General features: G+C 44.2%; 2 protein-coding genes and 1 long non-coding RNA gene across 3 annotated transcripts; 2 read left to right on the forward strand and 1 right to left on the reverse strand.

The window, feature by feature from the left end:
* Window positions 1-1406: 1406 nt before the first annotated feature.
* On the forward strand, window positions 1407-8227 carry si:ch211-256m1.8 (uncharacterized). The gene is made up of 3 exons (XM_060904271.1): window positions 1407-1447; window positions 1747-2145; window positions 3883-8227. Exons 2-3 carry the CDS (start codon window positions 2023-2025, stop codon window positions 7744-7746), a joined length of 3987 nt encoding a protein of 1328 aa, XP_060760254.1. The 5' UTR covers window positions 1407-1447; window positions 1747-2022; the 3' UTR covers window positions 7747-8227.
* On the reverse strand, window positions 3260-11912 carry LOC132870586 (uncharacterized). Its single transcript, XR_009651140.1, has 3 exons — window positions 11117-11912; window positions 7666-7741; window positions 3260-7573 (listed from the first exon to the last, which is right to left on the reverse strand). It is a non-coding gene; the product is annotated as an uncharacterized LOC132870586 (long non-coding RNA).
* Window positions 11117-23978, forward strand: LOC132870583 (thiosulfate sulfurtransferase-like). Its single transcript, XM_060904274.1, has 2 exons — window positions 11117-11746; window positions 23181-23978. Exons 1-2 carry the CDS (start codon window positions 11158-11160, stop codon window positions 23489-23491), a joined length of 900 nt encoding a protein of 299 aa, XP_060760257.1. The 5' UTR covers window positions 11117-11157; the 3' UTR covers window positions 23492-23978.
* The last annotated feature ends 975 nt before the right edge of the window (window positions 23979-24953 follow it).

Below are 24953 nucleotides of genomic sequence, written 5' to 3' on the forward strand. Positions count from 1 at the left end.
CACAGCAAGAAGGTTCTGGGATCGAACCCAGTGGCCGGCGAGGGCCTTTCTGTGTGGAGTTTGCATGTTCTCCCCGTGTCTGCGTGGGTTTTCTCCGGGTGCTCTGGTTTCCCCCACAGTCCAAAGACATGCAGTTAGGTTAACGTGGGGCAGCCTTGGGCTGAAGTGCCCTTGAGCAAGGTATCGAACCCCTGACTGCTCCCCGGGCGCTCTAGTGTAGCTGCCCACTGCTCTGGGCGTGTGTGCGTATTCACTGCTTCAGATGGGTTAAATGCAGAGGATGAATTTCAGTGTGCTTGAAGTGTACATGTGACAAATAAAGGTTTCTTCTTCTTCTACACATGATGACAAACTCATCACCTGTCAGCTGAATAATAATCATCAAGAAAAATGACAGATGAATAGCAGGGCATAACAAAACCAAACATCTCAGGAAATGTATAGTAATGGGGATTGAAAAGACGTCACAAAATTTAATGTTTTTTTTCTTCATTTTAATTAAAAAATCACAGAGGTACAAAACTTCTAGCTCATTCACTAATTTTCTAGATATCTTGTTCATCAATAATTTACATTTATAACCTGGTGTAGGAAGTCTCATCTCATCTCATTATCTCTAGCCGCTTTATCCTGTTCTACAGGGTCGCAGGCAAGCTGGAGCCTATCCCAGCTGACTACGGGCGAAAGGCGGGGTACACCCTGGACAAGTCGCCAGGTCATCACAGGGCTGACACATAGACACAGACAACCATTCACACTCACACCTACGGTCAATTTAGAGTCACCAGTTAACCTAACCTGCATGTCTTTGGACTGTGGGGGAAACCGGAGCACCCGGAGGAAACCCACGCAGACAACATGCAAACTCCACACAGAAAGGCCCTCGCCCGCCACGGGGCTTGAACCCGGACCTTCTTGCTGTAAGACGACAGCGCTAACCACTACACCACCGTGCCGCCGGTGTAGGAAGTGATCAAAGAAATGTTCTCTTGTCCTCAGGATGGCGCTACTCGACTACCCTGTTCCCGACTTAGACGTCACGTTGAAAGAAGCGAGCCGGGTTTTTCAACTCGTTCTGAGTCCAGAGGAGTACATCCACTATAAAAGTGCTCTTTCCCAGCAAACAGAGGCCCTCAAGAATATACACGAGCAGCTGAAATCCAGTGTCTCCTGCCATGAGAACTGGGTGACTGATCAGTTCAAGCAGCGTCTTCTGTCCTGTTTCGATGCCCTGCCGACCTCCACAGCAATTCCCTCAGTGCTGCCTCCATCCAAAGCCAAGGGAGAGCATGCACAGCTTGAGAGGGCTACCACACTGCTGTGGGCTGTAGCCAAGCTGTACAGTGAGCCCTGGCTCATTGAGGGTGATGTACCTACAGAGCGCACACAGCAGTCAGAGGTGTTTGCTGCCAGTCGTTTACCAGGAGAACACCAGGATCAGATAAAGGTATGGATGTGCCATTTTAAGTACTATCCAGATAAAATTAAACAGGTTTTAACTGGAGAATCTCTCCATGGCCACACCCTTACAACAAGTGCATCTAATACAGATCAAAACAATCAGTTTGTATTAAAATGAGGAGTGTGTAGTATGTGAAGACACGTTCATCTCTGCGATTTAGCCAGAGATCACTGAACTACTCCTCTGACTCATCTGACATATAGCCAGAACACTAACCTGTCTGAATCATACATATGAATAAACTTCCATAATTACAGTTCAACTGTTTCTAATCTCATTCTCAGGTGTATCCTGAAAGCCTCCATGCCATTGTGATCTGCCAAGGAGGTGTATTTCCAATTCAGATTATACAGAGCTGTAGTGAAGCAGGCAAGGTCTTGCCTGTACCTCTTGTTACCCTCTACACCCAGCTAGCCCATATCCTGCATCTTCCAACTGCATCAACTGTTCATGATCCTTCCACAATTTGTGGATTTTCTGCTCTTAATCGTAAAGCATGGTACGCTGTCAGGGAGGAGATCCTGAAAGCTGGTGGTGAAGCAGCAGGATCACTTGGAGTGATGGAGAGTGCCATTGTGGCTCTATCACTGGAAGATTGCGCTGCACCAGTGGATCTGGCAAATACCCTCAATGCAGTCCGTTTGGGAGGAGGGAACAGCCAGTGCCTGAGGTACTACGACAAGGTATGTAGGGAAAATCTGTGGATGCATTTGGAAACTAACCAGGAAACGAGTGTGGAGTGGGCTGAGATAGATATCTTCTTAATTTTCTCAAGCTGGTATTAGACCATGCGATTTCAGCACTATTGCAAGATTATTACTCTTCATAATAGATGAGATCTCATTAAGATTTTGGCTGAATTCTATTAAAGAATCAAGTACAACCAAACGAATCTAGACACCTGACCATCATACCCATATGTGGGCCTTTCCCAAATTGTTGCCACAAAGGTGGAGGCATATAATTGTATAGAATGTCTTTGTTTGCTGTAGAATTACAATTTCCCTTCACTGGAACTAACACTACGTTCAGACTGCAACCTGAAACGACCCATATCCGATTTGTTGTGAAATCCGATTTTTTTTGTTAGGCCGTTCCGTTCACATTACCAATTATATGAGACTTGTATGCGATCTCCAATATGAACAGAAAACGACCCAAAAGTGTCCCGCATGCGCAAATTGACACGTAATAAGCATATCGTGTGCTGTGTGTGAGTGAGTGAGAGTGTCTCTGTGTGAGAGGTTGTGTGTGTGTGAATGAGAGTGTCTCTGCGTGTGTGTGTGTGTGTGTGAGTGAGTGAGAGAGAGAGAATCTCTATGTGAGAGAGAGAGTGTCTCTGTGTGAGAGAGAGGGTGTGTGTGTGAGTGGGGCCATGGCAGCAACCTCCATTGAAAGATTGATTGATTGATTGATGTGCGCATGCTCTCTACATAAACACTGTCTAGTGCAGACATCCCAAGTCTCCCGGAAGTTCCGGGAGTCTCCCGCATATTGATAGTGGCTCCCTGATGCCCGCAAATTGGAGAATATCTGCCGGAATCTAGAGCAAGTGAGCAAGCGCGTGCACGCGAAACATTAATGTCTGCATCGCGCATATGACGGCGTGCGAGAGAGACTGTGTGTGCGCCTGTTCATATAGCGCATTATGTCACTGTTGTTGTTTTCCACCAAAGAGGCGGGATTAGCCAACGCAGAATAGTGACGTTTGTCTCTTGTTGATGACGTGTAGGTCGCATGAATGCAACCTGTCCAGTCAGACTGCAGTCGCATGTGAAAATATCGGATATGCATCGGATTTAGGACCACATATCCAAGCGGCCTGGGTCGCATGTGAAAAAATCGGATCTGTGTCGTTCAGATTGTCAATAACAAATCGGATACAGGTCGCATATGGGCAAAAAAATCGGATATGGGTCGTTTCAGGGTGCAGTCTGAACATTGTCTAAGAGACCAAAACCTGTTCCAGCATGACTATGCCCCTGTACACAATGTGAGGTCCAAGATATGGTTTGTTGAGGTTGATGTGGAAAAACTCAGTTGCACTGCACAGATCTTAGCACCTTTGAATACCTTTGAGATGAACTGGGAACCAGGCCTTCTTGCCCCCCACAGCAGTTCCTTACCTCACTAATGTACATTTGGCTGAATGGGCGGAAATCCCAATAGCCATGCCCCAAAACCTGGTGGAAAACCTTGGCATTAGAGTGGAGGCTATTATAGCAGTAAAAGAGGAACAAACCTATATTAATGCCCATGGTTTTGGAATGGGATCTGCATTGTGTGATGGACAGATGCCCACATTCTTTTGGCCATATAGTGTATTTCAATGTAGCCATGATAACTTGTTCATTCAAAACCAACCTTGCATTTTTGAAAGGTACATTTACATTGAAATTGATAGACATTTTTCTCTACAGGTGGTAAACATGGTGGTGTTCAAGGATGGTGTAACTGGCATGCTGTTTGAACACAGTGCCCTGGATGGCATGGTGGCTGGCCTCATGGTTGGACGCGTATGGAAATTTTCAGAGTCCCTAACTGTAGAGCATATAGGGGGATCAGATAATTCTGTTTCCCACCCAAAACCTCTTCAGTTCCCACTAGGAGGCATTAAACTGCTAGATCAATCTCTTTACCCCCTTTCAGAAGCAAGTAACCCTATTGTTACCTTTGAAGTTTCATCTTACCCAGATGTTTTCACCACTCTAAGGGATCACAGAGGTTTATATGATGCATGGATCAATTTTGCATTGCAGCTCTCTCTAAGGCAAACTCTTGGAGAATCAGCTGACAAATACATTATTGTGACCCCTACTCATATGCGACACTACAAACACGGTCGCTGTGATCCGACATATTCAGTCACAATGCTGTCTCGTCAGCTAGTTACAGTGCTGGGGTCTTGCATCGGGCCAGACAATATCCCTCGCCATACCAAAGAGCTCCTTCAACAATTCCACTTAGCATTCATGGAGCACAAAAAACATATCAAAGCCACTAAAAGTGGTAGTGGTGTAGGGCCTCATTTAGCTGTCTTGCGCAATGGTATGTCTCAAGATAACCCGCTTAAGAAATTTCTAGATATTTTTGGATGCCCCTCCATCTACCTGACTGGATCAGATCTGATGGATGGTGTTGAATGTGCTGTTGGGAACGTTTATGCAACAAATCAGCTAGCTGTTACGTACCTCGGCAAGAAGGACAAGGTCCGTCTGGTGCTGAATGCAAAGGGAACATTTGCTGGGATCTTAGGAAAACTCAAACAGTGTCTTGAACTAAACATAAATTTAGTGATGCTTCTGGCAGTAAAGTATGCAATTGCCAGGCAGATGGGAGCCATTGAATGCCTTCTGGGAACAGAGAAAGAAACAAATGGTATTGCAGCAGATGATTTCACAAATGGATGGAATAAAGTGGTAGACAAACAGTCCCCAGACTCTACTCTCACAGGAAAGCCAGATTTCACCCTGGTAATTCATGGTGGAGCAGGGGAGGAAATGATGTTGAGCAATAAGGTGGTTGGGGTTATTGAATTTGCCCTTCATACAGCCCTTACACTGGGAGTGCGAGTGCTAAGCCATGGAGGCAGCAGTCTGGATGCAGTGCAGCGAAGTGTTGCTGCTTTAGAAGACTGTTTCTTATTTAATGCAGGCAAGGGTTCTGCATACAACCAAAATGGCCAGCATGAGATGGAGGCTACTATTGTGGATGGACACAAAAAGAACTCTGGATCAGTAGCTTGCTTGTACAATGTAAAGAACCCAGTAAAAGCAGCCCGTCTTGTCATGGAGAAGAGTGACCATGCATTACTAACAGGAGATGGAGCTCAGGAGTTTTTGAAGGGTATTTCAGAAAAAGAAAAGCCAATGAAAACAGACTACTTTCACACTGATATCAGATACAAAGAACTTGCAATGAAACTCAGTGGAAATACAAACAACCATCCTCAAACTGTAGGTGCAGTTGCTCTGGATTGTTGGGGCAAGCTAGCAGCAGCCACATCCACAGGAGGGTTATCAGGCAAGTGGAAAGGTAGAGTTGGAGACACAGCAATTGTCGGGGCTGGGATATATGCTGATGATAAACTAGCGGTGACATGCTCTGGTGATGGTGATGCATTCTTATGTCAGACAGTTGCTCATAAAGTAGCTAGTCTCTACAACCTCAAAGGGTACAATCTAAGACAAGCCTGTCGAGAAGTGATTTATGAGGTTCTGGATACAAAATGTGCAGGAATCATTGCTGTTGATCACAAAGGTGAAGCTGTAGTCGAAACAAATGCTGGGGTAATGTTTGTTGCATCAATGAACAGTGGTGTTGCTCGAGCTGAAGTTTTCAGACCCATGATGAACTTTGCAAATGTGATTTGGGAAACTGATGAGCTCATAGCTTATTTGCATGCTGAACCATGGACCCCAGGAACAACCATTCTCACTCGAAAGGCCTTAAATGGACCAAGGAGCATTTTTCAGTTAACTGTGCCTGACTATGTGGCAATGTTATTAGGGGCACAAACAGTTGCTAACTTGCTTTGTGAGAAACTAGGAGTGTACCGCTGTGCCCTTGTGTTTAGACCCCAAATAGACAAGCCTGCTCTTATCAAAATCCTACCTCTTTATGGCCTAGAACCCAACTGGAAGGCTTACCTTGCCAGGGAAGAGGAATTCCACATACATGACCCTGGTTATTGCAGTTCAAAGAGTGGTCCACGTTGTGAGGATGCAATCCTTGACCAAGTCCAGGCAAAGATCAGAGCTCAGCTCCCAACCCCCAATGCTCCATCTTACTGTGATTTCCATGGAGATCCATCTCACGGTGGACTTTTTTCACGCATTGTGAGAGGGGAGGAACAACACTGGCGTGTCTGGGAAGATGATCAACATGTATCCTTTCTTACCCCATTCCCTAATGCACCTGGCCTTACTGTTGTGGTGCCAAGACGACCGCTATCAAGTGACATCTTCCGGCTAGACAAGAATGACTACACAGCCCTCATCTTGGCTGCACGGAAAGTAGCTCAACTTCTGGAAGAGGGAATGGGTGCTACAGGTGTGGCCCTCATATTTGAGGGTTTGGAAATCAACTATGCTCATGTCAAGTTAATTCCAATTGTCACAAAATCAGGTGAAATGCCTCCCACTGTGCCTCCTCAGTTCTGCCCAATCTATCCCGGATATGTCACATCTGTCGATGGTCCTCCAGCAAGTGCAGATGCTCTTAAGGAGATCCACACCAAAATTACAAAGATAACACCACCTCGCACTTGGGAAACACCTCAAAGCCACTCCATATTAGCCATCAAGAGCCACTGGTACCGCAATCTCTTTCAGATCCAAAATACTGTCTTCCACAGTACGGTTGATTACTTCAGTAACAAATGTAAGTACTCCTATGCTCTGACACCAATCACAACTGACACCATTTCTTCACCAATGGGCTTAGGATCTGATTCTGAGCCTGTATTTGTCAATATGCTAGGCCAAGATGTGTACTTGGCTGATTCCATGCAGTTTGTGCTAGAATACTTCTTACGATTTCAAGAGGGGCTTCCAGGTACCTACTATGTGTCTCCCAGTTTTCGAGGAGAGGACCCTGATGCTACTCATCTGAATCAGTTCTACCATGTTGAGTGTGAGCTGCTTGGTGACATGGATGCAGCTATAAGCATAGCAGAAGGCTATGTGGTCCATTTGACTAAAGCAATGTTAAAAAATCACTCAAAGATGATCCTAAGTACAGCAGGCAGGCTGTCTCATGCACAGGATCTGGTGAAGAAGATGGAGAAACCACTCCCAAGAGTGACTCTGGAGCAAGCCATTCCAATGATGCCATCTTCTGACTGTATTGAATGGGTACAAGAGGGGCAGTCTCAGTTTGGTAGAAAGCTTACTCGCAAAGGAGAATTAGTCTTGATTGAAAAGTATGGTGGTGCTGTTTGGTTGACAGAAATGGATCACCTCAGTGTGCCCTTCTACCAAGCTTATGTTGAAGGGTCTAGTGAAACCAAAGCAAAAGCAGCCGATTTGCTCTTGGGGTTGGGGGAGACGGTAGGGCTTGGGGAACGACACTCCACCCCTGAGATGGTACAAGAAGCCTTACGACACCATGCTGTGCCAGAGGAATCATACAAATGGTACATCAATATGAGGAAAACCATACCTTTGTTGACAAGTGGCTGGGGTATGGGTACAGAAAGATACCTGTGTTGGTTGCTCCATCACAATGATGTTAGAGACATGCAGATCATCCCCAGAATGAAAGCCAAGAAATACATGCCTTAAACAAAAAAATATATTATTCAGTAAATTGTAAAAAATGCATTTTAATAGCAAGGCTTTGGTATTTAGTTATAAAGAAATATACAGTACTCTTGTAGCAGTTACACAATTCCTCTTGTATTTTATTTGTTTTGAAAAGCAATGGTATTTCATTTTACTAACGTACTTGATTCAGTAAACACAGGAAATTTCCAGATATTAAAAGAAGTTGATTTTTTTTAATGACCACCTATATAGAATTAGAGATTCAAATCCTGTAATGTCCTTTTGGATGTCTTTTAGTTATAGTGCAGTGATGCTCTCGATAAAATAAATCTTATCTTTCTATAAACATGTGTATCTCAGCTTGTACATCTAATCATTCAATAAATCTCAAGCAAGTCAACACGGGCTTTTTGTACGCAGCCTGTGACTTCATCAGGTAATTTCATTCCTTGACATCTTTTTTTTTTTAATTGTGCAAAAATATGAATAAAACCATTACGCTAACTATAAAGTATTTCTGTTTTCTGTGAGCTGTTTCATCTGAAATGTAAAGTCGAGGTGAGAATTAAATTGTTGGTGTGAAGCCATGAGTTTGTCAATGGGAGTAAAATCCTTCAAATAAGGTCAGCGATTATTTTCATTATCAGTTGGTCACCATCATGAAGAGAGACACATATGAGAGACTTTTTTTTAGCTCAGTTTCCATAAGATCCCATTCCTGATGTACATCTCAAACACCATTTACTACTGCCAAGAAAATAAAAATAAAAAAAAATCAAAATCTCTAGTGATCCCATTTAAACCAACAAATCACTCTTCAATCACTCAGGTCTAAATATAACACACACATCATAATAAAAAGGGTCATGAGGGTTTAATCACATTCTCATGACTGGGACACACACAAATAAAAGAAAAAACTGCTCCTCATTGTTGTGGCAATGTGATCGTTCCAAATTCATCTTAATTCAGGTCCAGTTCACAGCAGGCTGGAAAGAAAACATCTTTCACAATGGATTTAAAACAAAAAACCAAGTATTAAATGTCGAGATGTTTTAGTACAGAGACCTGCTACGGTTTCATTACAGGAGAAACCAAACTATGGGTTATAAGGATGTGGACAGAAAAGTTTACTTTAAATCAAAATCAGATGAATGCTAGAACTAGGGATAAAGATCATCAGTAAAAATTAGGGATGTAATGAAAATGTGACAATGCACATCACTGAAATGTGTGATTCACATGGTGGGACTCAGCACTCAATTAATTTTACATCTAACACAGTTACACTGTGGGAACAGCAGTGGAAGCCGGGCATTTTAGCCGATTTTGGAGCTCTATTTCAGGTTAAAATGATCCCTCGGGCTCTGCCACAGAGATCATTATGCTTCAATCGATCTTTTCCCTGAGTCAGAGATTTTGTTTATTGTCTGTGGAAGAATTTATAGATTGATTTATTTTTAAGAAATGGTTAAGCATTATAGACAATTGTGATTGTTTTCAATATTAAACCTCTCTTCATAGCTTTGATTTTTGTTTTACAGACCAAAATGCACAGTGTTTTGCATTGTTTATGATTCAGAAATAAAAAGGACTTTTTTTCTGTCATCATTTTTCTTCAGTCAAGTTTTGTTCCAAATATTCCAAAAACTGATCTGAATCGATTCGTGTATCGTTACAGCCCCAGTAAAAACAACTGGATGCCCTGTTAAAACATTTGAAAAGGTTTGTTTATTTGAGCTGTGACTTCCTGTTCATCTCATCTCATTATCTGTAGCCGCTTTATCCTGTTCTACAGGGTCGCAGGCGAGCTGGAGCCTATCCCAGCTGACTACGGGTGAAAGGCGGGGTTCACCCTGGACAAGTCGCCAGGTCATCACATGGCTGACACAGACAACCATTCACACTCACACCTACGGTCAATTTAGGCCCAATCCCAATTCTAATTTCTACCCCTCCCCCTTCCCCTTGGCCCTTCCCCTTGAAACTGAGCTACAAGGGATAGGGCTTGAAATTCAACCCCTACGTATTGGGATAGCCCTTCAATGATCGCATACGTCATCGCGTACCTCCGTCAGCGTTTACGTTAGCAAAACGCGACCAAATGCGTCATTGGCTGCGACCAGCCGCTACAGTCAGAGCCAGAGGCAGAACCAGAAATCTCTGCTGAAATGCCGTCTGCTGCTGTTGTGATCACTGTGTCCTGGGCTATAGGCCTCTTTTTACGGTTGTCTGCAGCTAAACGGAGAAATGCCAGTAGAGGTGTCAGAACACTCATGTAAACAATAAAAGCGAGAATAACAGAACAAAACGTACGCAGCAGCTTTGGATTTCAGAAATCGCTGCTCATTCTCAGCTCGAAAGCGAATCAAGCGGCGTGTTTCCTCTGGATTCCCTAGTTCAAGTACACAGGGATGGGAAGCTGGTTAACGTAACGACACAACAGAAAAGCAGATCCTCTGTTGTTTGTAATTACTTGAGCTAACTGCTAAATAACAACTTTGTTCACAATTTTCATTGCATCAACCGATCACACAACGTTAATGTTATAGTATGTTAACGTTAATAGGCTAGTTAACACTATTGACGTAGTAATAGAACGGTTATAACAACTTAAACACGTAAATAATGGAGAAAATACATTTATGACAATCTTTCACCGCGGGAACCGCCATCTTTCTGAAATCCGCATGAAATCTCGCTGAAATCCGCATGGCATTGTGGGAAATCACTCAAACCCCTTCGTTCGGAGTCAGCGCCAGGAAAATCTCCGTTTGGAGGGGTACAGAAGCCCTACCCCTTCGCGTTAACTGGGATTGGGATACCCCTACCCCTTCACGTGAACGCGCAAAATGGAGGGGAAGGGCCAAGGGGTAGGTCCAAGGGGTGAAATGGGATTCGGCCTTAGAGTCACCAGTTAACCTAACCTGCAGGTCTTTGGACTGTGGGGGAAACCGGAGCACCCGGAGGAAACCCACGCGGACACGGGGAGAACATGCAAACTCCACACAGAAAGGCCCTCGCCGGCCACGGGGCTCGAACCCGGACCTTCTTGCTGTGAGGCGACAGCACTAACCACTACACCACCGTGCCGCCCTGACCTTAGATCTTTTGATCTCAAAATTAATCAGTTCATGTTTGTCCTAAAGCGCACAAATGGTGAAAGTTTGGTGAAATTCCTTTCATTAGCCTTTGAGATATCGTGTTCACAAGGTTTCGGGACGGACAGACGGACAACCCGAAAACATAATGCCTCCTGCACCTTACAGTGGCGGAGGCATAAAAAAAAAATAGAGAGAGTTCAAACAAACCGATTCGTTCACTTTTAAACACAGTTCAAATGAACCGATTCATTCAGTTTTATTCACTTAAAATAGTTCAAACGAACCGATTCTTTGCTGACTCAAACGTCAAGAGGAACCGAGTGTCATGGCGGCTCAGGTGGAGGCTGTAGTTGGAGCTCAGTGGTTGGCTGAGGCGGTCAGAAACAAGCTCGTGGGTCCGAGTCTGCGGGTTCTGGACGCCTCATGGTACCTCCCGCAACTCAAACGGAACGTGCGTGAGGAGTTCGCGCAGCGTCACATCCCGGGCGCGTCGTTCTTCGATATCGATGAGTGCTGCGACACCTCGTCCCCGTTCGATCACATGCTGCCCGCGGAGCGCGACTTCTCCGAGTACGTGGGGAATCTGGGAATCGGGAACGACACGCACGTGGTCGTGTACGACTGCAGCGACCTGGGCTCGTTCGCGGCGCCGCGCGTGTGGTGGATGTTCCGCTTGTTCGGCCACCGCTCCGTGTCCGTGCTGGACGGCGGGATGAAGAACTGGCTGTGTGAGCGGCACCCGGTCACCGACCTGCCGTCCGCACCGGAGCGCGCGCGCTTCACAGCCCACAAGAACGCGGCGTGGGTGAAGACGTACGAGGACGTCCTGCAGAACCTCACCGACCGGAAGTTCCAGCTGGTCGATGGGAGAGTGGAGGGCTGCTTCCGGGGACTCGAACCCGAACCGCGCGAAGGTAAACAGTGTAGCGTCGCGCGCTCAGCTTCTTCTTCTTCGTGGTTTTAAAGACCCACTGACAGTCATTTCGTATTAATTTGTAAACAAACAATATATGACTCCAAATATAAATTCTGGTTTTAATTCTTGGTTTAACTGTCCGTTTTAAACATCAGAAGTAATTTTAAATTTCGCGCAGGGAGATTGAACTGGGCTCATTCAGAGATGTCGGAAGTGACGTCACATCAGTGACGTTTACAAGTCACTATGTTGGTTCAGTTCTCACAAGTCTTGTGATATTGAGCTGTGGTTTTGTTGTGATTTCCTTGCGTGAAAAAGTTAAATGGCGTCTAACCGAAAAGGGATTATATGTGTGGCTTACGGGTGTTCTAACACCACGTCGGAAGGAGTGAAACTCCATTCCTTTCCTTGGAAAAAACACCCTGAGATAGCAAAAGAGTGGGAAAGAAACGTTTCCAAAACACGTGCGAACTGGAAGTCAACAAAATGGTCACGTCTCTGTTCAGCACATTTCGAGGAGCTGTTTCACTTTGTCGTCCAGAACTCGAAGAACGTTTGATCCAACTTATCCACTGGTGTTGGAGGAGTCAGCTGTGCCGACGTTGTTTGACAGGCCCGGGCCGAATCAATCTGTCAAAAGAGAAACAGATGACAGCAAACCCCCGAAGGGGCGGTCAAAAAGCGAAAGTCCGGTGGTGCCTTTGCCAAAAGAGAACGAGCCAGGGTACGTGGCTATGTGTTGTTATTCAATACATGTATGTTGTTTAAAATTAGTTGTAACGTCACAAATGCGTCTTATACCATTGCATATTACTTATCAATAGGCCAAAGCAGCTAATACCAGTAATGTACAACAACTGAAAGGCCAATACCTTGTTTCATATATTTCAGGGATGCAAACAGCGCGCCTTTTGGCGGATGGCGCCTTTTTCACGGCTGAATCGCGCAGATCCGATTTTTTTTTTTTGGGGGGGGGGCGTTGGAGTGTCTGATTATAATTTCAAAGTAAATTCTGTATTAAAATTACTAAATAAGCAAATCCGTTACAGTCCATGAAACAGGAAGTATAAGGATGAGGGAAAAACAGTTTAAATCGGGAAGCTGCGCACATTTGCGCAGTCCTGCCGCTCAGGCTGCACAAATGTGCGCAGCTTCCCGATTTAAACTGTTTTTCCCTCATCCTTATACTTCCTGTTTCATGGACTGTAACGGATTTGCTTATTTAGTAATTTTAATACAGAATTTACTTTGAAATTATAATCAGACACTCCAACGCCCCCCCCCCCCCCCCAAAAAAAAAAAAAAAAAAAATTTGGATCTGCGCGATTCAGCCGAAAAAGGCGCCATCCGCCAAAAGGCGGGCTGTTTGCATCCCTGATATTTAGTTAGGATAATATACATGATATATGTGTGGAGTGATAGATATGTCATCCGGCATGTTTTGAAAGTTTGTGAACCCTTTAGAGTTTTTGATATTTCTGCATAAATATGACCTAAACTTCTGGTATCTAACATGATCTAACAGGAGCTTAGACATGATGTTTTTTGGAGTGGGACCAATAGTGTGACGTGACCAGGACCATATGTTTAAGACATTATGCTGTTTAAACAGAATCTTTAATAGACGTGAGGGCAGACAATCTCGATAGCTTCCCTGCTTCATGTTTTGTTTTCATGCAATCCAGAACGACATACACTGATGTGACGTCACTTGCCCTAGCGGCAAAAACGGGCAAATGGCTCATGGCACTTGTAGAAGCCGGGGCAAAAAACACAAAATCGGCTCTGAAATTCTTGATTTTCTACAAAGATGACCCTTTATTCAAGTTGAGTTTTGGATATTTTATTTCACAATACAGCAATAAAACAATAAATACACATATTACGTGGTGTAAAAAGTTGTCAGTGGGTCTTTAAGGCAGCCGGCATCCAAAAAGTTGCATTGCTGCCACCTATAGAACTAAAACGCCATTGGCCTAGATCAGTGGTTCTCAAACTTTTTTCACCAAGTCCCACCTCAGAAAATACTTGGCTCTCCAAGTACCACCATAATGACCAACATTAAAATACAGTAGCGTAGTAGGCCTAAGTATTCATTAAAAACAAGGCAGAGGTTTTATTTAACAAGTATATTTAATATTGTTGGCCACTGTAACATTACACACAGTACTTTGAACAGTAACACTGTGTTTAAATATAGGAAAATAAAACACTGTACTTAAATAATGAATCAAATATATTGGCCAAATCTGCAACATCTATAATCTCATCAAGCTGTATGGTAAAATATCTACTGTTCTTAATGCGCTCAATCAGTGTCTTTTTAACATCGTCAGCTATGTCATTTATTCTCCTTGACACGGTGTCATTTGAAAGCGGCACCAAGTTTAACTCTCTGGCAGCTTTCTCTCCACACATGATAGGTGTCATCTCTTTAGCTAATGGTAAACACAGCAGTTCCCCGATTGTGTGCGGCTTACCGGCTCTGGCGATCAGGAGGCTGGCACGATATGAAGCTTCCTGTGCTTTGGCTACAGGTGTACCATAGGACAGAATGGTGGACTTGGACTGCTTCAGTTCATCATGTTTTCGTAAAAAAAATCCATTGGTTTGTCCTTTAATGCTGTGTGTTTGGTTGTAAGATGCCGTTTAAGATGTGATGGTTTCATGGACTCATTGCTCAGAACATCCCCACATACAACACACTGCGGCCTGGGCAGCTCCTCTGTCCCGCTCCAAATGAATCCCAGTTTTATGTATTTTTCATCATACTTCCTCCTCACTGGTTTCTACCGTTTGCTAGCAGTTCTGGGGCTGGTTTTGCCACTGTCATTAGCATCTGCGCTCGGCTCACACACGTCCTCTTCAGTTCTCCGTCTCTCCTGATCCACGCTCCCATTCGCGGATTTAAGCCACGACAGTAATTTTGTCGTACTCGTCATAATTAGCAAAGCCACCTCCACCTTTTCCCATCACAGCCTAGTCTACCAATGGTGGATAACCGGCGGGAATGCGTACGTACGCTACGTATGGCTACCCAGAAGCACTTGCAAACTTTTTAAAATTATTAACTTAATTTGTATCTCCTTTCATTTTCTTGTCATTGGTTGATAAGATATTTTCATCCATTCGGATATTATGGATAGTATTTCACGTTTTATTTTATTTTATTTTATTTTTTAAATTTTATTTATATTTAATTAAGTGATTCTTTGGCGTACCACTAGAATGGAGCCCGCGTACCACTAGTGGTACGCGTACCACAGTTTGAGAATCTCTGGCCTAGATCCTTCCGTACAGTCCAGTGTCCAGTAAAAACTTGAAGAAGTGACGTTTGCACTTCACACTTGTCCCCATATCCAACACGCTTTTCAAAGACACCTCTGTCATGCCATTCTGTCTCAAGTGACTGAACAATTCTTGTCTATAGCTGTCATAATTCCTACAAGACAGCAAAACATGCTGAACTGTCTCCATCTCCTGGCAAGAGCATAAGCCATCTTGATGTTTTCCTAAAATAAATAAAGTACTGTTTAGGCCAGTATGACCTATTCTCAATCTAGCAATGATTACATCTTCCTTACGTCTACCACTACTGCAAACTTTAACTGAGTCAGTAACACTACTAGTGATTGAGAACAGCTGTCTTCCCTTTGTGTCATTCTCCCACAGTTGTTGCCATCTTAAAAGAGACTCCTGCCACACAATACTCTTGCCTTCTGATTTTGATAGGCTCACACTGACATCGATGGATTCCCTTTGAGTTGCCTCCTTAGCTAACTTATCCACCTTTTCATTCAGTCTGACTCCTACATGGGCAGGTACCCATAAAAATGATACCTTCACTCCATGTCTTCCAACATCTCTAATCACCAGTAAAATGTCATGTATCAAATCTTGTCTTGCCTTGGACATTCCCTTCCCAAGACTTCTAATAGCTGACACTGAATCACTGCATATTAATACCTTCTTATTCTGTAGTTGTTCAGTCCACCTCACAGCCATCAGGATGGCATATAACTCTACTGAAAACACACTTAAAAAATCAGAAGTTCTCTTCAAGGCCTGCACATTCATTCCCTGAACAATAAAAGCTGCCCTAGTAGCACCTGTTCCCTGATCCTTTGACCCATCAGTAAATATTAAGACATAGTCTTGATACCTATTTTCTACATGGCAATAAAAGTTATATACCAGCTCTGCTTCAGGATCCCTTTCCTTAATTTTTAGCAACATTAAGTCAGTGTCTGGGACCCCCAGCTGCCACACAGGAATCAACAGCCACAATACTCCTGGGCAAAAGGTTCTATGGAGGATTTTCATGTCCTGGGCCACAGATTCTACCGTCCATCCAAAGCTTGACAGATTTGCCACCTCTTTCTCCCAGCTTGGCTCAATTATTCCCCTAACAGGGTGATCAGGTCCTTGTCCCATCATATTTACCCAATAATTGGCCTGCAGCTGTTTTCTCCTCAAACCAAGAGGCATTTCTCCTACCACAACTTGCAAGGAACACACTGGGGAAGAACGTATGGCTCCGGTACACAATCTCAAAGCAACAGCTTGGACTACATCCAGCCTGGCCAGTACAGTCGCCGCTGCAGATGCATAAGCCAAACACCCATAGTCAATTCTTGCTCTAATTAGGTAAATATAAATGTGTTTTAAAGACGTCAAATCTGCCCCCCATTCCTTTCCAGTAAGACACCTCATTAAGTTCAGTACAGTTTTACATTTATCTACCACTCTGGAGATATGTGCTCTCCATGTAAGTCTTGTGTCATAAAACACACCTAGGAATTTAAAACAAGGAACTCTCTCCAAGGGACGGTTGTAAAGTTGTAGTTCCAGACTGTCACATATCTTCTTCCTGGTAAAAATCATTACTTTGGTTTTCTCAACTGAAAATCTAAAACCCCACTTCCTACCCCAATTCCCCACAATGGTTAGGGCTTCCTGAATCCTCTTCAAAGTGTGTCTTACATTTTTTCCCCTTTTCCACAAACTACCATTGTCTGCAAACAGAGACTGGCCAATGTCTGGTTGAACATTACAAAAAACATCATTGATCATGATATTAACACTAGAAGTCCCAGAGAGGGGCCATTTGGCCTTTTTACCTAGAAAACCCACAAGAGGGCCAATTGGCCCCAAGTCCTCCCTGTAGACATTCATTTTGTTATGGAAATGTGGCTGTTAGTTACCTTACAGCTTAGGCTACGTTTACACTAGACCGTATCTGTCTCGTTTTCTTCGCGGACGCACTGTCCGTTTACATTAACCCCCCTGAAAAAGCGGGGAAACGGGAATCCGCCAGCGTCCACGTATTCAATCTAGATCGTATCAGCTCCGGTGCTGTGTAAACATTGAGAATACGCGAATACGCTGTGCTGAGCTCTAGCTGGCGTCTCATTGGACAACGTCACTGTGACATCCACCTTCCTGATTCGCTGGCGTTGGTCATGTGACGCGACTGCTGAAAAACGGCGCAGACTTCCGCCTTGTATCACCTTTCATTAAAGAGTATAAAAGTATGAAAATACTGCAAATACTGATGCAAATACTGCCCATTGTGTAGTTATGATTGTCTTTAGGCTTGCCATCCTTCCACTTGCAAGTAATAAGTGATATGCGCTGGGATCTCTCACACACAGCGGCTCAGTCCCGAATCGTGGCTTGTTCACTTCACTCGCGCGCTCTGTGAGCTGCGCAGGGCCGGAGTGCGCACCCTCCAGAGGGCACTCGCTGTTCAGGGCGGAGTGATTTGGAGCGCAGGATGCCTGCGGAGCCGAGCGTATCCGCGTATTGGTGTTGCTGTGTGCACGGCTAACGGTTTTAGTGTCAACGCGAATCGTTTTAAGAACGTTAATCTGATGATCCGCTGATTCGACGTAATGTAAACGTAGCCTTAGAAATGAAATCTTACAATGCCTGTTGAATGTTGAATCTCTGCATCTTCGTTCCTTGGAGAGGAGCTTCTTTCACCACAAAATTCTTGAGGGAACTGAAGCGATAGTCCATGTGCACTGAGGTATTTATCCATCAAACAATTGTCTGGTTGCAGTCACATGAGTCGTTATGGTCACATGGGACATTCACATATTCACATTTTAGAATAGAATGTGTTTTTATTCCTCATTCTCACATTCACACAGAAGTAGCCAACATGACTTCACCACTGAAGTGTGAAGTGTGTGAAGTGTGACCCCCTCACCCCACACACTGCCACTAACAGCCTCATTACCATAACAAAATGAGTGATTAGTGTATTGGGGAAAAGCGGACGGGCCAAATGGCCCCATGTGGGTCTTCTAGGTAGATAGAAAAATGCTGGGACTGCTAGTTTAAATAACAGTGGACTGATCACGCTCCCTTGTGGAGTTCCATTTTCAACTAGACATTGTCTTGATATGTCTGTCCCTATTTTGACCTAAATGCTTCTGCCACTCAAAAAATTCATTACCCAGTTAAAGATATTTCCCCCAATGCCCAACAAATGCATCTTAATTAAAAGTCCCTCCACCCAAAGCATATCATACGCTTTTTCAACATCTAAAAACACTGCCACAACAGTTTCTTTCTTTACCTGTGCTTTTCTAATTGCATCTTCAAGACATAGAATAGAGTCAGTTGTATTCCGCCCCTTCCTGAAACCACTCTGATACTTTGTCATCAACCCCTTCTCCTCAATTAAGTGCATTAATCTCCCATTAACTAATCTTTCCATCAGTTTACCCAACTGGGATGTCAAAGCTATCGGCCGGTAATTGGCAGGGTTACTTGCATCTTTTCCTGGTTTTCTAATCAGAATAATGACAGCCTCTTTCCAGCCTGCAGGAATCCGTCCCTCCTCCCACACCCTATTATACAATTTTAGGACTGTCTTCAAACTCATCACTCAGATGACACAGCATTTTATAGCAGACTTCTTCACGGCCGGGGGCTGAATTTCTACACCTTTCTAAAGCATTTTTAAGTTCCAACAGTGTGAGAGGAACATTATACTTGTCCTCAGAGTTTTCTTTTCTTTGAACAACCTCACCATAAACCCTCATTGTCTCTTCCCTACCCTGTCTTTCCTCTTCTGACAGATTATCAGAGCTATGAACCTTGCTCAAAGTCTTCACAAACATTTCTGCTTTTTCCATCTTAGATACAGCCAACTGGTCTCCATCTGAAAGAACTGGATAATTCCATTCTCTTCTGTTACCCTCCATTTTTTTAATCATGCCCCATACTTCATTTATATCAACACTGTTACCTATTGAGCTGCAGTAATCTCTCCAGTAGGTCTTTTTTCTTTGTCTGATAACCCTCCTGACTATTGCTTGCGCCTGTTTATATTCAATTAAATGTTTAAAATTATGTGTCCTTTTCAGCCTTCTAAAAGCCCTGTTTCTACCTTTCACAGCCTTCTCACACTCATCATTCCACCATGGTACTGCACTCCTAACCAATTTCCCTGAACTTTTGGGAATTGTTTCCATCGCAGCCATACAAATCCTCTGGCGCACCTCCATTTCATGTCCCTCAATATCATCTGTGTCTGGAACTGACCTAAGATATAAATCACTAATTTCCACGAACCTTACCCAATCTGCCTTTTCGAATATCCACCTCCCTGACCTCACTCCTGGTCTTAATCTTATCTCAACATCCAAGGTACAAACAATAGGATAATGATCGCTCCCTAAAGTATGTTCACACACTTCCCATTCACACCTTGGGGCTAATCTATTTGATAAGAGTGTGAGATCTAACACTGACTCACGGCCCGTCCTCACATCAAACCTAGTTCCCCTACCATCATTTAAACAAACTAGGTGCCTATCATTTACCAAATCTTCAATTACCTGACCATTGCTGTCAGTTATATCTCCACCCCATAATGTGCTGTGGGCATTAAAATCCCCAACCCACATCACATTTCCTCTATCCTGTCCTTCTATTCCCTCTAGATCAGTTAGTCCCAACTGTTTGCAAGGATTATAATAATTTATAATTACTATATTTCTATTACCTGCCCAAATTTCCACCACCACATATTCCTGCTCTTGCCCTACACCCAATACCCTATATGGCATCCCCTGCCTCACAAAGGTAGCACATCCCCCTCCATTTCCTCCCATTCTGTCCCTCCTTACAGTTATATAATTAACCAAAACAAAGTCAAACCTGGGTTGAAGCCATGTTTCTTGGACACAAATAACATCTGGTTTTATGATCATACCATCTATATACTTTTTAAACTCTTGCCCATTTGCAAGCAAACTCCTTGCATTCCATTGAAGAATTAACATAATGTAAAAGATCATCCTGCGCCTCCCTCCAGATTTGCTGGTACTATACTAAGACCATCCCTCACCTCCTCCCATTTCAAGCCCACCATACCCAGATGCTGGATTGCTGCCTTTGTAATAATCTGAATTCTTTCAGTCTTCGATTTGACCTCCGCTGTTGCATTTATCACACCTGCAATAAATATAACCAGGTCTCTTTTCTCCTTCCATTCATATTCCTTTGTTTTAACAGATGCTAGCCCCACCCCCCTATCTTTAGCTGCAGCCAAGTCCCCTCTGACATTTCTTCCATCCTTTCTAGCCTGATCCACCTTTTTAACTGCTTCCGCATACGTTATTTTGTTTTTCAACTTTACATTATGAATTTCAGTCTCCCTTCTCATGACTTCGCATCCCCAATATGCTGCACTGTGCGCTCCTCCACAATTACAACACTTAGGACTCGTTCCCACATCACATTTTCCGTATTCGTGAGCTCCCCCACATTTTGCGCATGTTTGCACCCCTTTACAAACTTTGGCAATATGACTGAATTTTTGACATTTAAAGCATCTCATAGGCTTATGAATGAACTCCCTCACCTTATACCTCATGTACCCAAGATAAAGCTCAGTTGGTACTTCTCTAGTGCTAAACTGAATCAGAATTGATTCAGTCTCCTTTTTCTCAACTCCCCTGGTCAATCGAGTTGCACTCTGAACCGCTTCACATTTTTCTTTTAGATTCTTTACCAAATTGCTCATCTGCACTGACAGAGGAATGCCATATATCACACCTTTACTTCCCTCACTACCAACTCTCACCACTCGCACAACTTCTCATCTCATTATCTCTAGCCGCTTTATCCTGTTCTACAGGGTCGCAGGCAAGCTGGAGCCTATCCCAGCTGACTACGGGCGAAAGGCGGGGTACACCCTGGACAAGTTGCCAGGTCATCACAGGGCTGACACATAGACACAGACAACCATTCACATTCACACCTACGGTCAATTTAGAGTCACCAGTTAACCTAACCTGCAGGTCTTTGGACTGTGGGGGAAACCGGAGCACCCGGAGGAAACCTACGCGGACACGGGGAGAACATGCAAACTCCGCACAGAAAGGCCCTCGCTGGCCACGGGGCTCGAACCCGGACCTTCTTGCTGTGAGGCGACAGCACTAACCACTACACCACCGTGCCGCCATATATGAAAAAAGTCCAGCAGGAGAGGTATTGCACAATATCCAGTATTGCTTTTTGTCAGGCTAGGCTACTGCTCCTTCCCGTCCTCTGTCCTCCTGTTACCCCCCCGCCCCGAGAGGAGTTTCCTGCAGATGTTAAAGGACCACAGCCCAGCCTCCTCAGGAAGTACAGCCTGCTCTGTCCCTTCCTGTACAGGTGGTTGGTGTTGCAAGTCCAGTCCAGCTTGCTGTTCAGCCACAGCCCAAGGTACTTGTAGGAATCCACAGCCTCCACCTTGACTCCCTTGATCAGAACTGGTTGTGACCTTGGTCTGGACCTCCCAAAGTCAATGACCAGCTCCTTGGTCTTCGAGGTGTTGAGCTGCAGATGGTTGCTGTTGCACCAAATGGCAAAGTCCCTCACCAGGCTCCTATACTTCTCCTCTCTGTCGTCTCTGATACACCCCACTATGGCTGTGTCATCGGTGAACTTCTGAATATGGCACAGCTCCAAGTTGTAGCAGTTGCAGCACCAGCCGTGGGGAGGTCACTGCCCAAGCGATATGTCCTGTCCTGTTCCACCCTGGGTTTTAGGAATGCCATATATCACACCTTTACTTCCCTCACTACCAACTCTCACCACTCGCACAACTTCTCATCTCATTATCTCTAGCCGCTTTATCCTGTTCTACAGGGTCGCAGGCAAGCTGGAGCCTATCTCAGCTGACTACGGGCGAAAGGCGGGGTACACCCTGGACAAGTCGCCAGGTCATCACAGGGCTGACACATAGACACAGACAACCATTCACATTCACACCTACGGTCAATTTAGAGTCACCAGTTAACCTAACCTGCATGTCTTTGGACTGTGGGGGAAACCGGAGCACCCGGAGGAAACCCACGCGGACACGGGGAGAACATGCAAACTCCGCACAGAAAGGCCCTCGCCGGACACGGGGCTCGAATCCAGGACCTTCTTGCTGTGAGGCGACAGCACTAACCACTACACCACCGTGCCGCCCGCACAACTTTTGCCTTCCCAACAACTTGCACCCTTTCAGCCTTTGCTATCTGTTCCTCAGACACACATCCAATTAATAAATTACCATCATCCAATATTCTGGCATTATTTATTGTCCCAACCTGGTTTTTAAGTATATTCGTCAGTTTTATTGGGTCCATATTTTTAACACCACCTCCTTCAAACCTCACAACAACAAAATAGCATTTCTCCCTCTCCCCCCCTTGTCTCTAGTCATAGCCAATCTAAACCTTTTCCTCGACTGCCAGCTACCATCATCATCATCAATGCCATCCATACTAAAACACTCATCTCCCTGACTCTCCGCCATGGCAGAGAACTCTTAAGAATGTCGTATACCGGACCTATACAGGCCATCGGCCGACACCCTCACAGAATTCTCCAAACACAACCTAGCCCTAACCTAAACAACCAACCAAACGAACAAACGGGCCGCGTAACAACAACCAAAACACACCCACAGGCCACGTTACCACCAAACCTCCCGACCCACCGTGCCACGCGCTCAGCTTTAAACAGCGCGTTAAAGTCACAGTCACGTGATTTATTTATTTATGGCAGGTCTAATCACCGTCTCTCTCTGATTAGACTGATGGACAGTGTACTGATACCGTGTAGCCGATAGATGGCGCTGCTATGACATGACATGACAGTGCATAGCGTTGTAGGTTCTGCAGTGCAGAAGAATAAAACCTGAGTTCTTGAGAATGGCATCTGGTTTAGCAGCAGTCATTACAGACAGAACCACAGCTCCAAAAGAAGTTGTGTAAAATAATAATAATAATAATAATGAAAGCCAGAGACACCGTAAAGGTTTAAAGTGAGAATGTTATTGTGGTTTGAATTTAGTGCAAAAAAAAAAAAAATCCCCTTTACTCTTGCCCTGTTAAATTTCTGTGCATAATTTGGTAACACCCCTTCTCCCTTAGATACGGAACCCGGCCACATCCCCGGCAGCATCAACATGCCCTTTCCTTCCTTCATGGACTCCTCAGGACTGCAGCGTCCGGTGGAGGAGTTGATGGCAATGTTCCAGGATGCAGGCGTCGACCTTCAGAAACCCTTCTGGATAACATGCAGTTCAGGTGTCACAGCGTGCCACATTGCACTCGCAGCGCACCTGTGCGGACACCCAGGTGTGTGCCTGTACGACGGCTCGTGGTCCGAGTGGTTCGCCAGGGCGGCGCCGGAGCACATCATCTCTGAGGGAAAAGGCAAACCGCGAGAGACAAAACAGTGAAGATTTCAGCTTGGGTTGCACGGATATGATGAAAGTGCACAGTGCTTTGTGCATTGCTTTAACTAATTAGCTCTTTGCTTCATCATGTTTTAATTCACATTAATGACAGGAAGTGAAGTCGTATATAGAAGAATCTAGATCAGGGGTCTTCAGTCCTATCCGCAAAGGGCCAGTGTGGCTGCAGGCTTTCATTCCAACCAAGCAGGAGCTACACCTGATTTCACTTGTTTAATCATTTCACCCTCATCTCCAATCAACAATCAAGTGAGCCTCCAATTTGGCTGTAATGAAAGCCTGCAGCTACACCGGCCCTTTGCGGATAGGATTGAAGACCCCTGATCTAGATGAAGGACCCTTCATAGGTCACAAACTGAGCACACTACGTACTGAATGGTTTAAAATACTACACCTGAGGAAACTGTAGCTTTGCTAATCTGCTAAGAATCTGTTGTTTTTGGTGTTAATAAAATTTACCTTAAATGAGAAATTATTTTCTTAGTATCATTTGATTAATATAAGAAATTGTAATAATAAAGCAAATAAAGAGGAAAATTACATGTTCACGCTGTTTTGCTTTCTTATATCCAAAATATTTGTGTACATGATGGTATAAATCTCCAACTGTATATCATGAGTGAATGTACTGTATGTGGAAGTGTGTAAAAGCAGAAAAGAAATTATATATGTGTATATATCAGAGAGAGAGAGAGAGAGAGGATATTACACAGTGGCACTGAAGTTTTTCTTCGAGTGGTGAGTGTACAGTGGTGCTTGAAAGTTTGTGAACCCTTTAGGATTTTCTATATTTCTGCATAAATAGGACCTAAAACAACATCAGATTTTCACACAAGTCCTAAAAGTAGATAAAGAGAACCCAGTTAAACAAATGAGACAAAAATACTGTACTTGGTCATTTATTTATTGAGGAAAATGATTCAATATTACATATCTGTGAGTGGCAAAAGTATGTGAACCTTTGCTTTCAGTATCTGGTGTGACCCCCTTGTGCAGCAATAACTGCAACTAAACGTTTGCGGTAACTGTTGATCAGTCCTGCACACCGGCTTGGAGGAATTTTAGCCCGTTCCTCCGTACAGAACAGCTTCAACTCTGGGATGTTGGTGGGTTTCCTCACATGAACTGCTCGCTTCAGGTCCTTCCACAATATTTCCATTGGATTAAGGTCAGGACTTTGACTTGCCTTTCCAAAACATTAACTTTGTTCTTCTTTAATCATTCTTTGGTAGAACGACTTGTGTGTTTAGGGTCGTTGTCTTGCTGCATGACCCACCTTCTCTTGAGATTCAGTTCTTGGACAGATGTCCTGACATTTTCCTTTAAGAAGAAGAACAACAACTTTATTCATCACACGCTTGTGAAATTCCTCTCTGCATTTAACCCATCTGAAGCAGTGCACACACACATACCCAGAGCAGTGGGCAGCCATGCTAACAGAGCCCGG

This window comes from Neoarius graeffei, chromosome 22 (genome assembly GCF_027579695.1).
Source record: "Neoarius graeffei isolate fNeoGra1 chromosome 22, fNeoGra1.pri, whole genome shotgun sequence".
NCBI classification, from domain to species: Eukaryota; Metazoa; Chordata; class Actinopteri; order Siluriformes; family Ariidae; genus Neoarius; species Neoarius graeffei.